This window comes from Nothobranchius furzeri, chromosome 3 (genome assembly GCF_043380555.1).
Source record: "Nothobranchius furzeri strain GRZ-AD chromosome 3, NfurGRZ-RIMD1, whole genome shotgun sequence".
NCBI classification, from domain to species: Eukaryota; Metazoa; Chordata; class Actinopteri; order Cyprinodontiformes; family Nothobranchiidae; genus Nothobranchius; species Nothobranchius furzeri.
This window is the reverse complement of record NC_091743.1, coordinates 54,103,031-54,115,978: the sequence shown is the minus strand read 5'-3', so window position 1 is coordinate 54,115,978 and position 12,948 is coordinate 54,103,031. Positions and strand designations below refer to the sequence as shown.

Here is a 12,948-nt window from a genome sequence, read left to right as displayed (position 1 = left end):
AACTGAAGTTTTCTGAGGACAAAGCCTATTTCTCACACACTTTGCAGAGATGTGTCACACCACCATATCAGTGTGGTTGGTGTCAGCTGCTGTCTCTGCAGACATGCTTAGCTCCTTCTCCAGACCTCGGTTTGCTCCATCTATCCATCCATTTATCTATTTATCAACCTTTCATCTTTGCCGTCCACCCTGGGTTTTGGGAAATGAGCCCGTAGCAATCTCATTGCGCTCGTCTTTCCCTCCTCTCCCTTTTTCTTTCAATTTCTTCCTCCTCGCATCTCCAAATCACAACTTTCTTGCCTTTTCATCCTCTTTTTCTGCTCACTCTCTTTCCCACAGCACAATTTTCTTCAAATCTCTCTGGTTGTTTTTGTCGTCTGCCTTCTCCTTCTATGAGTGTGTGTGTGAGAGTACACACAAACACACACACATTAGTGTTGGTCTCTGCTGCCCGACTGCAATTCATCATCATTTTATCTTCCTTAATTGGATGCCATCAGGACCCCTGAAACTTCGCATCTCTCCTCTAACAAACAGCTGCTCTCTGCACACACGGAGGAAAACACACAGAAACACACACCCTCTACCCAAACTAGATTTTCTCCCACTGCCCCTCCATGTCTGCTTTCTCCCACACTAGGGAGAGGCTTGGTGAGGAAGGGGGTGATGGAGTAGCTGACTGGTTTATCAGACAGAAGGTAATGGTGTACGGCTCGTGCTGATATTATCGGTCCTCTTATTCCTGCTCCCCAGAGAGAAACAAGAAAGAAGGTTAAAGAGTGAAAGAGGGGAGGAAAGCGAAGACGTACAGATGAACAAAAAGCTAATGACGGAAGAATTAAATGACAAAGGAGGAGACTATAACAGTTTGAGTCCTTCAAACCATCTCCAGCTGTTTCCCATCACCCTCTGTGACCAAAGAGTGTGATCATTTATACGCCAAAGCTGTGTTTGTTTGCTCTTGTGCCCCTTTTGGCAGCCAGAGCAGAACCTCCCAGCCCACAGCTCAGCATCCTATTGGCCCTTTCACCCTAACTGTACCCTTTGAACGGACGCCATACCCCAGGAAGCTGCCTGCCTCAGGTCAGAAAAGCGGAAGTCTCTGCAGACACCAGCTTGTCTGCTGATCAGACCTTATTTTGACCATAAGGCCCGATGACTATGACTGTGTGAGTAGTAAAAGGAAAACAATACTAAACAGAAACAGGATGTGATTTCTTTTTTTTAAATCTGTGTACTAAATACTCCGTTCTGTTCTCCACTTCGCTTCACTTGCTAGTGGACCAAAAACAGAATCCCATTTAATCAACTTTTACAGGCTGCAGAGAAAAGATGAATTATGTTTGACAAAGAGCCCAACTTCAAAAGTGAGGAATGCAAACTGCAGTGAATTATTCCTTTCTCAATACAAACTATATGAAAGTTCAGCACGGCAGAATATGGAGCTCTGAGCAGTATTAAAAATGGTGTCCTACTTGTTTCATGTGTCAGCTTACAGAGGCAGACCCTTTTATAAACAGCCTTTCCCCCTCTGGTCTATGATCCACTTGCTCTTTCCCCTTTGGGATGAGTTGGTATGAACAGAAACTTGATACAGACATGCCAAATTCTCCCATGAGCATATGCAGACAGTCGATATGCAACGAGGGTAATACGGAGCTAAGGTTGCACTCTCATGTATCCTGTGTGCTCCTTGTACACGGGGTTATTGACAGCCTCCTGTCAGGAGATACTATATAAGCATATTGGGTTATCATGGACTGTATAAAACCAGTAAAGCATGGGAAACTACAGTTTGAACATGATCTGACTGTGGATGGTCTAAATATCCTCTGGATAAGTTCTCGTCTTTAGGATGGAGGGTGTGATTGTATGAAACAGAAGAAAAGGGCTCCAGGAGGCACTTTTGAGGATTTAGTTTCCTCTCTTCTGTTTCTCCCCCTCCCCCCCCCCTCCCCCCCCTTTCTCAGTTTTCTTCATGTAACATGAAATTGTCCATTATGCATACATTTCCCTAGTCCATCTTACTCCACCTCATCTTTGTTTGTAAAAGTCTCCATAGCTTCCTGGCATTACTTTTCTATCCTTTTGGACTCAGTCTGTTTCTAGTATTTCCTCAAGTGTTTAGCATTCATCTGATACCGTGATTTATCTGGTCTACTCTTTATCTCTTACGCTTTCAAACTGGACTTCTCAGAGGAGCTCTAGAGCTCGTCTTCTCAGTAAAGGTGTTTTGGTTTGAAAGACACTTACAGGTCTCTCAAAAACGAGGATGAATTGTGGATGAGCCCCCTATAGCTCTCCATAAAACAGTGTTCTTGCACTGACAAGGGAAAGTCATCATTGGATGCACACAGCCTAAGGCACGTTGAGGGATGCTCACACCAACATGTGTGTAGACACCAATTAACCCCTCTCCTCACAGCTTTCTGTACAAATCAATGCAGTAGCGTGTACACTGCATAACAGATGAATTTTATTTCCACTGCCATCACACATGATTCATAGATTTTTTTTCTAAACACTGTCTAAGTATGAACAAACAAAGAACCGAGTGTGAAAAGTCGAGATATGGAGGTCCATAAATGGATAAACTAATATTTAAGACCCCATTCTTCTGGAATACTGCTCCCATGCTATAATAAGATTCCCATCCTAATAATTCATGACACATAATTAAACTCATAATCTCAAGCCTGCATGAATTATGCTGCAAGTTCATGCAGCTGACACCTTTTTCATCTCTTGAATCCCAATAAAAGTGCATGAAGAGTCTGTATGTGCTGCATCAATATCTGACGCCTCTGCGAACTACTAACAAGGACTAAGCGTTGACAACCCTGGGGTAATTATTGCTGGTATGTCTGCTTTCTGGACATCAAATGGAGATATTTGGCTTTTGGCTGGGGCTAGACTTCCCTGCTGATTAACACTGGCCTTGCAGCTACCATAAACAGTCAATAGACAGACATCTCAGTGGAGACACCACCTTATTGCTGGATAATTACCACTGCCTATTGTGTGCCAACACCTGTAGACTCCCCGTCGATATGTCACAAAATACTGTCACAGTGGCTACCCGATCAAGATCTACAGCTAAGCAGAGATCACTGCCTGGTTTGTTTGAACACAAATGAAAACTGTGACAAGCTGAAGCTAATCGACATGCTAAACTGCAAAAGCAAACGCACCTTCAAACACCAGCTCCCATCTCATCTTATATGTAAAAATAGAAATACAGAGGTACAGAGGAGGCAAGAAAGATGGAGTTAGGAAGGACGTGAATGGCAGAGACAAACGAGAACGTATGACAGAAGAAGGGAGGAAGTCATGGAGAGAGAAAGATGAACTAACTACAGGCAGATGGAGAGAAAGCGGGGATAGAAAAAGAGGAATAGAGCTGAGGTGTAAACATGATCAATCCGCTCCCAACGAGGTTCAGAGAGACTTCCTCTTCACATTTTCAGCCTCAGTGAAGCGCAACGCAAGCTACCTTTTATCTGTCATGGTAGTTTGAAGCCCATCTCTCACACACACACACACACACACATAAAGGTGCAGCCATATTCTAACACCACGCAGGCATGGACTCACATGCACAAATACTGTCCCGTACCTGCAGACGTACCAACGAGCGGGACACATGTTCTCGTTAAAAAACTTCTCAGAAGTGAAGAATTTAACATTTTGGGAACATTTTAATGGGACTTAACAATCATCCCTACCAGCCAAAGCTACAAGTGAATACAAAAATAAAGTGTGCCGTGTACAACATAAACAACCACATCCGACCCTCTCAGCCATGACTAATCAATAATTTAAATCATGTTCTATAAAACCTCTGACACTCTGCTTCGATACAGACCAGAATAAGCCCTCTTAATATATATACATCTTCATTCAAATGTTAATGCTCACCGACATTATTTATTTGCCAACTAATGATTGGGCTTTGGGTCATTTATCTAGATTGTCACCCAGCCGGTATGCGAGGAGTGCATGGTGATCCATCATGATAGTGAGCATATTTCTGTCCAGAGTGATCATTAGCTGGAGGCTATTATTTACCCCTGACCACATTTGGGCCATCCCCATCTGTACCTGGTTGGCCCGGCCCGAATAGCATAGCTTTCTTACATATCTTGGTGGCCTGCCTTTTTTCCGGGTGCAACAAGACTGTTTTTCAGCCCTCTTTCTGAGGTGGTCTGCTCCAGGCTGACCAGGGCCAACACCCCCACTGCTGACTGATAAGCCGGCTTATCAGTCAGCAAATTCACACGTTCCATTAGAGCAAGCCTCTGATTGGTGGGTAGAATCAGCCCGCATGGACTTAAGGCATGCTCAATTCATTATCATTCACTATCATGCTGATTACCAAGAAGCTGAAAATGTCTCTGACTGCATTCCTTACATACCTAAGCATGGATGTTTGGAATCAACCGGGCCAGGCTGGGGCCGACTGGAGCTATCTGGGCAGGGCAAACCAGGTACAGATGGGAATGGCCCAATTGATGCGCTTGCTGCAGTTATGATTTAGTTACCTAGTAGTATTGATCAGGTCCAAAGCAATGATAAAGATTTGAGTCAACACAATGGGCTTTATCATTTGCATTAGAGTGTATTAAACACAAATGATAAAGACCACATTCATCCTTTTCTCCCTGACAAATCTATCTCCAACACTGAATTGCGAACACCTGCCATGTTCTCCACCATTAATGGGGCTGAAATATCACCCAGTCACACAACGCTGAGAGATTACCCAGAATTCCCATTGTTTTCCCTGCTCTCACTCACCACTGTTTTCTGGCACTGGATGGACGAGCTGTTGAAGCGCAGAGCCGGAACGCTGTGGGTCTCCCCCTGGATGTGGAAAACACACTCGTAGTTCCTCTGTCCGGACTGGGGCTGTGGCAGGTTCCTGGCAGCTAAAGTGATGGGCTTGGTCACGCCAACTGGGATGTAAATCTGGGTGGATGGCAGGATCTGGGGGCAGTCCTGAAAGGTTAGGAAAGGAAAACAGAAACACTTAACTCTTATCCCCCAAAAGGAGAGACAATTATGGGCACTGACATCATTCAGCAGCGTGAGCAAACAAGGCAAAGGAAGGGATGATGGAATGAATTGTTTGCTGCTAACAGCAGGAAATCACAAAGGCATTGGGTTATATATTGTATTTGACTTTACAGTAGATCTGCCCTGGACTCTCTGATACAAAAAGCTGCTTTGCGGTGTATTATTCACACTGATTTTAGGCTTTTACAACACTCCCACTGGCCTCACACCAGACTGAAAGTCTGAACAACATTTGAGAAACAGAGATCCATAATAAAACTGTTAAAAATTACTCAGATCCCAGCAGTAACATGATTTTATGGCAGGACTCTAGGGGGATGCATGCACACGTGTGCACATCTGTGATGCTGGTCGGATCTGAGAGTCGTGTTTAGATCATCTAGTGCTGGACACAACCCCGCAACGAGTGTGTGCTCTGGCACAGATGTGTTTACTACAGTCAGCTTTATAACTGAAAGTGCTGTTGGATTAATTAAGTCTGTTTGTATCTGGTTACTGGGCGTGAGTGTGGCAGGGCACTCAGTTCAGTATGTAAACTTTCCAAGATGTGCGTTTGTGCTGGAAGAAATGAAGTCATTATAGTGTTCATGCCATGATTTGGCAGCGAGACACAAACCATGTCAACACAGAGTTGGAGAGGGGGGTAAAAAACAGAACAGGGAGTGCGAGTGACAGATCTTGTATAGCACATGTTTAAGTTTGGGTGGAACTAAGCTATCCTGTAATATAGTGCTGACAAATCACACAGTTTACAACCTGGAGACAAGTGACTCACATCATATGAGACGTGCAGGGGGAGAAAATGCGCACAGAGCCTTGAAACAATGCATTAAGGGTCAAATCGATCATTCGCCTGAAATACTGCTGCATCTATTTCAGCCAGGGACTTCATTCCAACAGCTGGAAATAAAGCAAGAATAAATCCATGACCGGACCCTTGTTACACATGTCACCTGACTCCCACGGCCTCCCTTCCTGTTGCTCTTGGCTTTAAGCACACACCTTACTCCCTGTCTGCATTCTGCCTTCTCTATCTTTAGCTGCTGTACATAAGAACCACAGGCTGTCCCCGGGGACAGAACACGATGCTGCAGTTTGTTCATTAGCCTGCTTAGCCCTGGCTTTATGTGTCTGATCACACACAAACAAAGCACAACACATAATGAGAGAGGGAAATACTACGGGAGGAAGGAGCAGGATACCAAGAACCTGACGTATAATCAACTAGGAGGGGGGCGGGTGAGTTGAGGGAGGGAAAATGGATGGGTAAAGAGGAAGGAGAAAGGTAGGGAGTGGACGGAGGAGGAAACAAGATGAAGGGCTTGGAAAGAAAGTGAAAGGAGAAACTAGTGTAATTGAGAGACATCTGCTGGTGCAATAATGGAGGAAAACAGTAAAAACAGAGATGCCTGCATCCCTCTGCATCTTATCCATCTATTTATCCATCCATCTTCAGCCACATCATGTACCAAGTCCCCGACAATGTCCTACTTAATTAACTGCCTGGAGTCTCAGACGGCTCCAGAAAATTGATGGAGGGGGGAAAGAGAAGGAGGGAGAAAGAAAGATTGATTTGCACATGTGGCTTCTGAAGTTCTGACTCCAAAAGGTGCTACATGCTCGTGTCAAAATCTGTGAGCTTGCATCACCCGAGGTGCCACAAGAAAAGAAAAAAGGTTAGAGCTTCCTGCTGCTGCTTTGTTAAAACCAGTGAATAAAAAGCTAGCATAGCCAGTAGCATAATCTGCAGCTCAGCAATGTTTTATTCATCCATCTATCGACTTTGTGTCGGCTCTGCCGTCTGCTTGTCGTTTTCTCTGGCAGTCACATTTCCTTATAGTATCCCTTTACTTCATTCACATCACTTTATATTCTAGGATCAACTAAAAATCAGCTACAAACGTATAATCTAAAATAAACAACATTGAATTTTTAAAGTGCCTTACATCCAACGGAGAAGAAACGGAAACATTTTCCTATGAAGTGTGTAGGAGCGGATCCGGCTGCTTCTACTCAAACTCCAAATGCTAACACTTTGTGTCAAAGTCTGCCATTGTCATGAAAGTCAGCAGCAAGTTAAATGGCTAATAGATTTGTTTCTACAAATGTTTTACTTGCGACATGGAATTTGTAAAGGCCCACGCTTCTCCATCGCTGCGTTTGAGGCCGAAATGAAGGTAGAAGAGGAGAAAAAAAGTGGATATAGAAGGAGAGGAGAAAATGAAAACGTGTTTCGCAGATAGAAATAATTTCATCAGTGCTTGTGACAGGTGCCAAAACAGTTCAAAGACAGCATCAGAGCTGCAGAGAGAATACAGCAAAACAATATTTCACTGAAGGGGTTTTCTTTGAAGCGGGAGCAGATTTTTTTCTCCCTTTCTAGTTCCTTCCTCCTCAGCTTTCAAATCATCTGTGAAGGCGGATGCTGTAGTTTTCTCTCTGCCAGATGTAATACAGCATCTGGACGACTTCAGGATGACCAACAGGCAGGGAGAGAGAGGAGTGTGTAAGTGGTGGCGGTTTTGGCTAGTAGTTTGTGTCTACTCCCAGAGAAGTGATGAATGCCTCAGCTGCAAGTGAGAGTGTTAGATCTGGTCAAATAGCTCATAACGAATCAATGGAAGACCAAACTCTGTTTTCTGACAAACAAACCAGAACCTCAGCTCATGAAGGTCCCTCCACTGAACCATACCGTGACAAGTCATGATACAGACAAGGGCTGAACATCATATCACAAATTTATCATCATCATATGCATATTTCAAAGAACAGAGAAAAAAAAGCAATGACGGGTCATCTCAAATGCTTGCTACACATAATGCATTTTGTCAATCAAAAGGAAGCATGAAGTTTTTGACCAGTCAAACTGAGACCTTCATGCTTTTGGTCAATCAGGTGGGTTCTTATGTCAGATGCCCACTCCCTAGCAGACAACACTTCATTTGGATGGATAGCAAACTAACTCCTGAGTTAGCCTAGAGAGCGTTTCAATGATTGAGGGTAAGATGTGTGTGGAAAGTGTTAGCAAGAAAAAAAAGTCATGCTTATATTTGGAGGTGTTTTTGTTAACAAACAAGTATTTTGCAAGACAAGCCGAACACTAGTGGCAACCATGAGGGGAAACATGACAAATCCGCTTTGTCACATCCAGTGTAACCATAAAGATCCATATACAGGGCTCCAGGAAGCTAGCGTTAGCAAACCCAGTGTTTCTGATGTTAAGACAAGCAAGAGCACAACAGCCCACTAGATGCCCCTCTATCAAGGTTTTGTGGGAGGAACTTCTTATTAGAAACCATTGTGGCACAAGGAAATAACTGAGGCACTTGAACGTTATGTGGCTAAGGCTATGATGCCAATGAGCCAAGAGCCACTGAACTGGAGAGCTGGGTCAGGGTGCACAGCGTAGTCAGTAATGGCTGCAGGAGTCTGTTAATGTTATACAGCATTGTCCTATTGTTTTAAATAGCTCCGAAATATTTAATTTTTTTTTACAAAAATATTGAAAAGAATACGTTTGTAATGTCAACTTGCATGTTGTTACCGTTTTAATACTAATGATAGAGGATGAGTGGTTTGTAGAAAGTATATATACACAACGATGAAAGACGAACACTGCAGATTTAAGTATTTATTTATTGCAAGTCATATTATTGCAATATTAATCACTGTTTTCCTAATATTGTGCAGCCCTGATATAGATGGTTTTACATTTACAAAAACATCTGCACAAGCCTTTTAAACATCAACGCGTAAAAAAAAACATGTAAAACACACACCGACACGTTAGCAAACTGTTACTATTAGCTGTAAAATGTTTGCTCGCATTAATCAGACTGGCTTTTAAGAGTGTGTACCTGGTTTCTGAGTAGGTGAACTAATGTATTTTTCTTTAAGTGTGTGTTTGTGATAGCTGCTATCCAAGTAGCCGCAGGGCTCTCCTCACCTCTCCATATCTCCTATCCCTCAAACGCTGCTGTTGGTTTTGCTGCCTACGGCTACGGCTGCTTTATTCATTCTAATGGCTTGTATAATTATGTAGATTACAAAGATAAAATGTATACATTTCTTCAGTTGGAATTATATTTGTAGTGGAAGCGGTCGCTTTGAGCTTAGAGATGATAAGTTATTGAAAAGATGGCTCATTTAGTGGACACACCTTTGTATTGTACCTACCCTTTGAACATGTTTAATGCCAAATCAATGTAAACATCATCCAACATCATTCAGTATCCAAACATAGAGCAGCTTACAAAAACAGACAGGAAGCTTCACCTGTCATTTCAGATCAAACTCTATCTAATAACTGTGTAACTTGAATCTTGACATGCTCAGATATACTTTCCTCACCCTTCCTACCACAATAAAATTGAAAAACACAAAAACAGACTTAATAAAGCACGGTTCTCTGGTGGAAAAGAGATAATCTCGACTTGCAGGTGGGCAAAACACCTTTAAACATCCTCCAAAAGCAGATAATGAGACAGTTGGTGAGGAAACGTGACCGTGTGTGTTCATGCAGATATGCAGAAGGTGAGAGATTCAAATCAAGACATGAATGGAGTGGGGTTTGTGTGAAGGGGACATGAGTGGGAGGAGGAGGATGAAGGCAAAAGCAAGTGTGGGGTGGATGGTATATAAATAAATAAATGCATTAAAGAGCCAAAAGTGTTCTGAAGGCTTTGGCAAAGCCCGACAAGAGATAAATTAATAAAGCTCCAAAAACACCACGCATTTGTAATGAGGCGGATGTCTGGTCCGCTCATCTTTTTTCTTTTTTTTTTAAGTCCCCCTCATCTCTCTGATTCCTCCCCCTCCTTCCATCCATAATTAATTAGCTGCTTCTGTGATGTGCAGACTATGGATCAGGGAAGAGAAAAAATAACACGCTAAATAATGAAGTAAAGCGATATGGTGAGCCCGAGGGAGAGAAGAGATGGCATAGATGGTCACAGAGGCGCATAGGGGGGACATTGGTACAAATAAGAGAACAGCGTGTGTGTGTGTGTGTGTGTGTGTGTGTGTGTGTGTGTGTGTGTGTGTGTGTGTGTGTGTGTGTGGCGCACGCGTGTATATGTTACACAAGGCTACTGACAAAGGGCTGAACGCTCTGAACGCACTCACACTGCCTGATCCCTGAGCTTTCTAACTGAGGTCTAACATTAGAGACCAGAGACCACTCTCATCTCAGAAGATAGGTCTGTTTTTAAGCAACATTAATGTAATCCAAAACTGAGTTAGAGTAAATAAAACTAAACAATTACATGATGTCAATGTTTTTATATACATTAGCTGAATACATCTAAATCAGTTCTTGCCAACGTTGAGGTCAGGACCTCACTATGGGTCTTGAGATGGTCTCCAGAATGTCTTCCAATGGCCTGTGTTTAGCCATAAACAACCATCATATATGGATGGAAACAACAACTTCCAAGTCTTTTTGCTAAATGGTTTATTAATATTGATTATGTACCATAGCCAGAAGTCATTTGGGTGGCATACCTCTGCCACTTTTATTATTTAAAGCCACAGTGTGTATTTTCCATTGCAATAGGGGGCAGTAGATACCTAAATCATCACGTTTATTAATGATGAAAGTTTAGTAACTATTTGTTACAAATCAGTAAATGCATTCCGTCCTCACAGGCTTCCATAGAAGGAAACATGGCATCTAATATGGTGTCGCTCAGAGATTTAGACCCGTTCCCATGTATTTTAGACCCAGTTTTTATGGTTATATGTTATGAAACTGCCAATATTCTTCAACAACTGGGTATCTTTTTATCCATTTACAACATTGCAATGGACTTTTCCAGAGATTAATGGTAAAAACTACACAATGGCTCTTTAATACAAAAATAAAAAGGTTTGGGGACCACCAATGTAAATGGCAGTCTTTGCATTGGAGGTTCAACTCTTCTTGTAAGCAATACATTGGTAGTAAAGAAATCCAGACTGCCAGTTGCTGAAGAAAAATGATCTGCATGTCGGTTTAGCAACGCTCCTTCAGAACCTTCGCTTCCCTGGACAATCTAGTGGCTGGCCAATCCCAGTGCTCCATCGGTTTGGTGGGCAGGACGTTAGTGAGACTGAGAAGAACTAACATGGCGACGGCTCGTTTGAAACAGCTTTGGCATCAACTTTAGAATATTTAGACTTGGGCTTGTTCTTCGAGTCAAGAGCAGATAGAGGTACTAAAGTCCTTTATTTAGAAAAAGGATATATTTGCTTCTTCATCAATGTTTGGCGGACTGCCCCGCTGACTGACATCCGTGCAGTGAGTATGTCACATTGTTTGTTGTCCAATAGCATGCAGAGATGGTCTGAAAGACAGATATATAGATCCCAGCCCACAACTGAAAGTCGTCAATGAGTTATGGCCACATGCACTTTATAGACTTTTCACATATATAGGATGGCTTGCCAGGATATTGAATTAGTGGAACAAAGCAAAGAATAAGAAAGAGAGTGCACGCCTTTCCATCCAACTGCCATGGATAAGAAGCTCTTTAAAGGAGTCAATCTGAAAAAAAAAAATCCAGGCACTTTGATGTCTGAACATGTTTTTACAACCTTAATGGGAAGATCTGTGTTTGTTGTGTTTAATTTTAAATGTTACAAATCTGAACTAATGTTGTAAACATTTAGATGAGTTAAAGGGAGACTAGGTCATTTTGGCTTGCTTAGCACCCCCTAGCTAAATGTCCCAACAGAGAGGACCAGCAACTGTGAAGCTGCAAGAGGAATATTCTGGCCACAGGGGGCAATAGGGGCTGGATGGCATTTCATCAACCCTATAAAGAGTCATTTTAGCTTAAACTGGCTCAAGAAAATTATTTAAAAAAAGGAAAAAAAAGTTGCTAAACATCTCTTTAAACAGGGTGGTAGCGGGCTGATTTTTAAACGTGAAACTGGAATAATCAGCTAAGAAAATTATAACAAAATAAACTCAAGTTGTTTAACTGAACCAAGCCACCATCTCCTATCTATGACCTAACAGGTGTGTGTGTGCATGCATGCTAGGTTCAGGTTCATACCTGCTACAGGAATACAGGGAGAAGAGCAAACACAAAACAATGTATTAATTAGGTCACTAAAAAACAAAATCAAATGATGACTATTTTTTAGATAGGACTGTGTATTGAATAAACACTAAAATAATGTATTTAGTGCGAAAGTTCACTTTTACAGAAGCTGTATGTTGCAGATCATACATGTGGAGGAAAAAGACAAAAAATAAAACACGTACAAAAGCGTGAAGCCAGCTCATTAGCAGGCAAAAGCCAGGAACACGTTCTGTGACCGAGCCTTTCTGCGGGGGATGGAAGGAGTGATAGTGTGAGGAACAACTTAATAAGGCAGCAACATGTAGAACGGTGTAGGAGCGAAGGAAGCAGAGGAAGAAAAGGGACTTTGAACCTTGAAAGGGACTGAGATTTTCTGCCCACGCCCTTCATTCTCAGCAGAGTAGTGATGCAGGGAGGGAGAAAAAAGTGACGAGAGAAGAAGCAGAGAAGGCATGCATACATGCTATTTGGGTTTTGATTGTTCTGGTTATGAAATTCTCTCAGAACTGGAGCTCGGCCGACTCCATCAACATCTTTACTATACATGCGTCACATTGTGTCCTTTGATGTATCAACTGGGCAAACATACGTTCTGATTTCATCTCCTAAGCCCCAATCCTTGATTTACAAGGAAGCTGCCAACCCCCCAGTTTATCCCCCATGACACACATGAAGCAGTGTGCCACAAAACCAATCAAAACAAGAATGTGAGAATATTTTTGATAAAGCCTTTCCTTTTCTTCTTATGGATTTTCATTGCATATTGGGGGTGGGGTGGGGGGTGGGGGGGGGGTGGGCGTTACTG

At 42.5% G+C, this 12,948-nt stretch overlaps 1 protein-coding gene across 4 annotated transcripts in view; it reads right to left on the bottom strand.

Moving 5' to 3' along the window:
* The window catches only part of plxna1b (plexin A1b), a 175,761-nt gene that overhangs the window by 52,252 nt on the left and 110,561 nt on the right, over nt 1–12,948 (bottom strand). For all 4 annotated transcript variants that reach the window (XM_015959444.3, XM_015959446.3, XM_015959445.3 and 1 more), the window contains exon 9: nt 4,798–4,998. In XM_015959444.3, the coding sequence (XP_015814930.3) occupies nt 4,798–4,998 (201 nt within the window). The remainder of the gene's footprint in view (nt 1–4,797; nt 4,999–12,948) is intronic.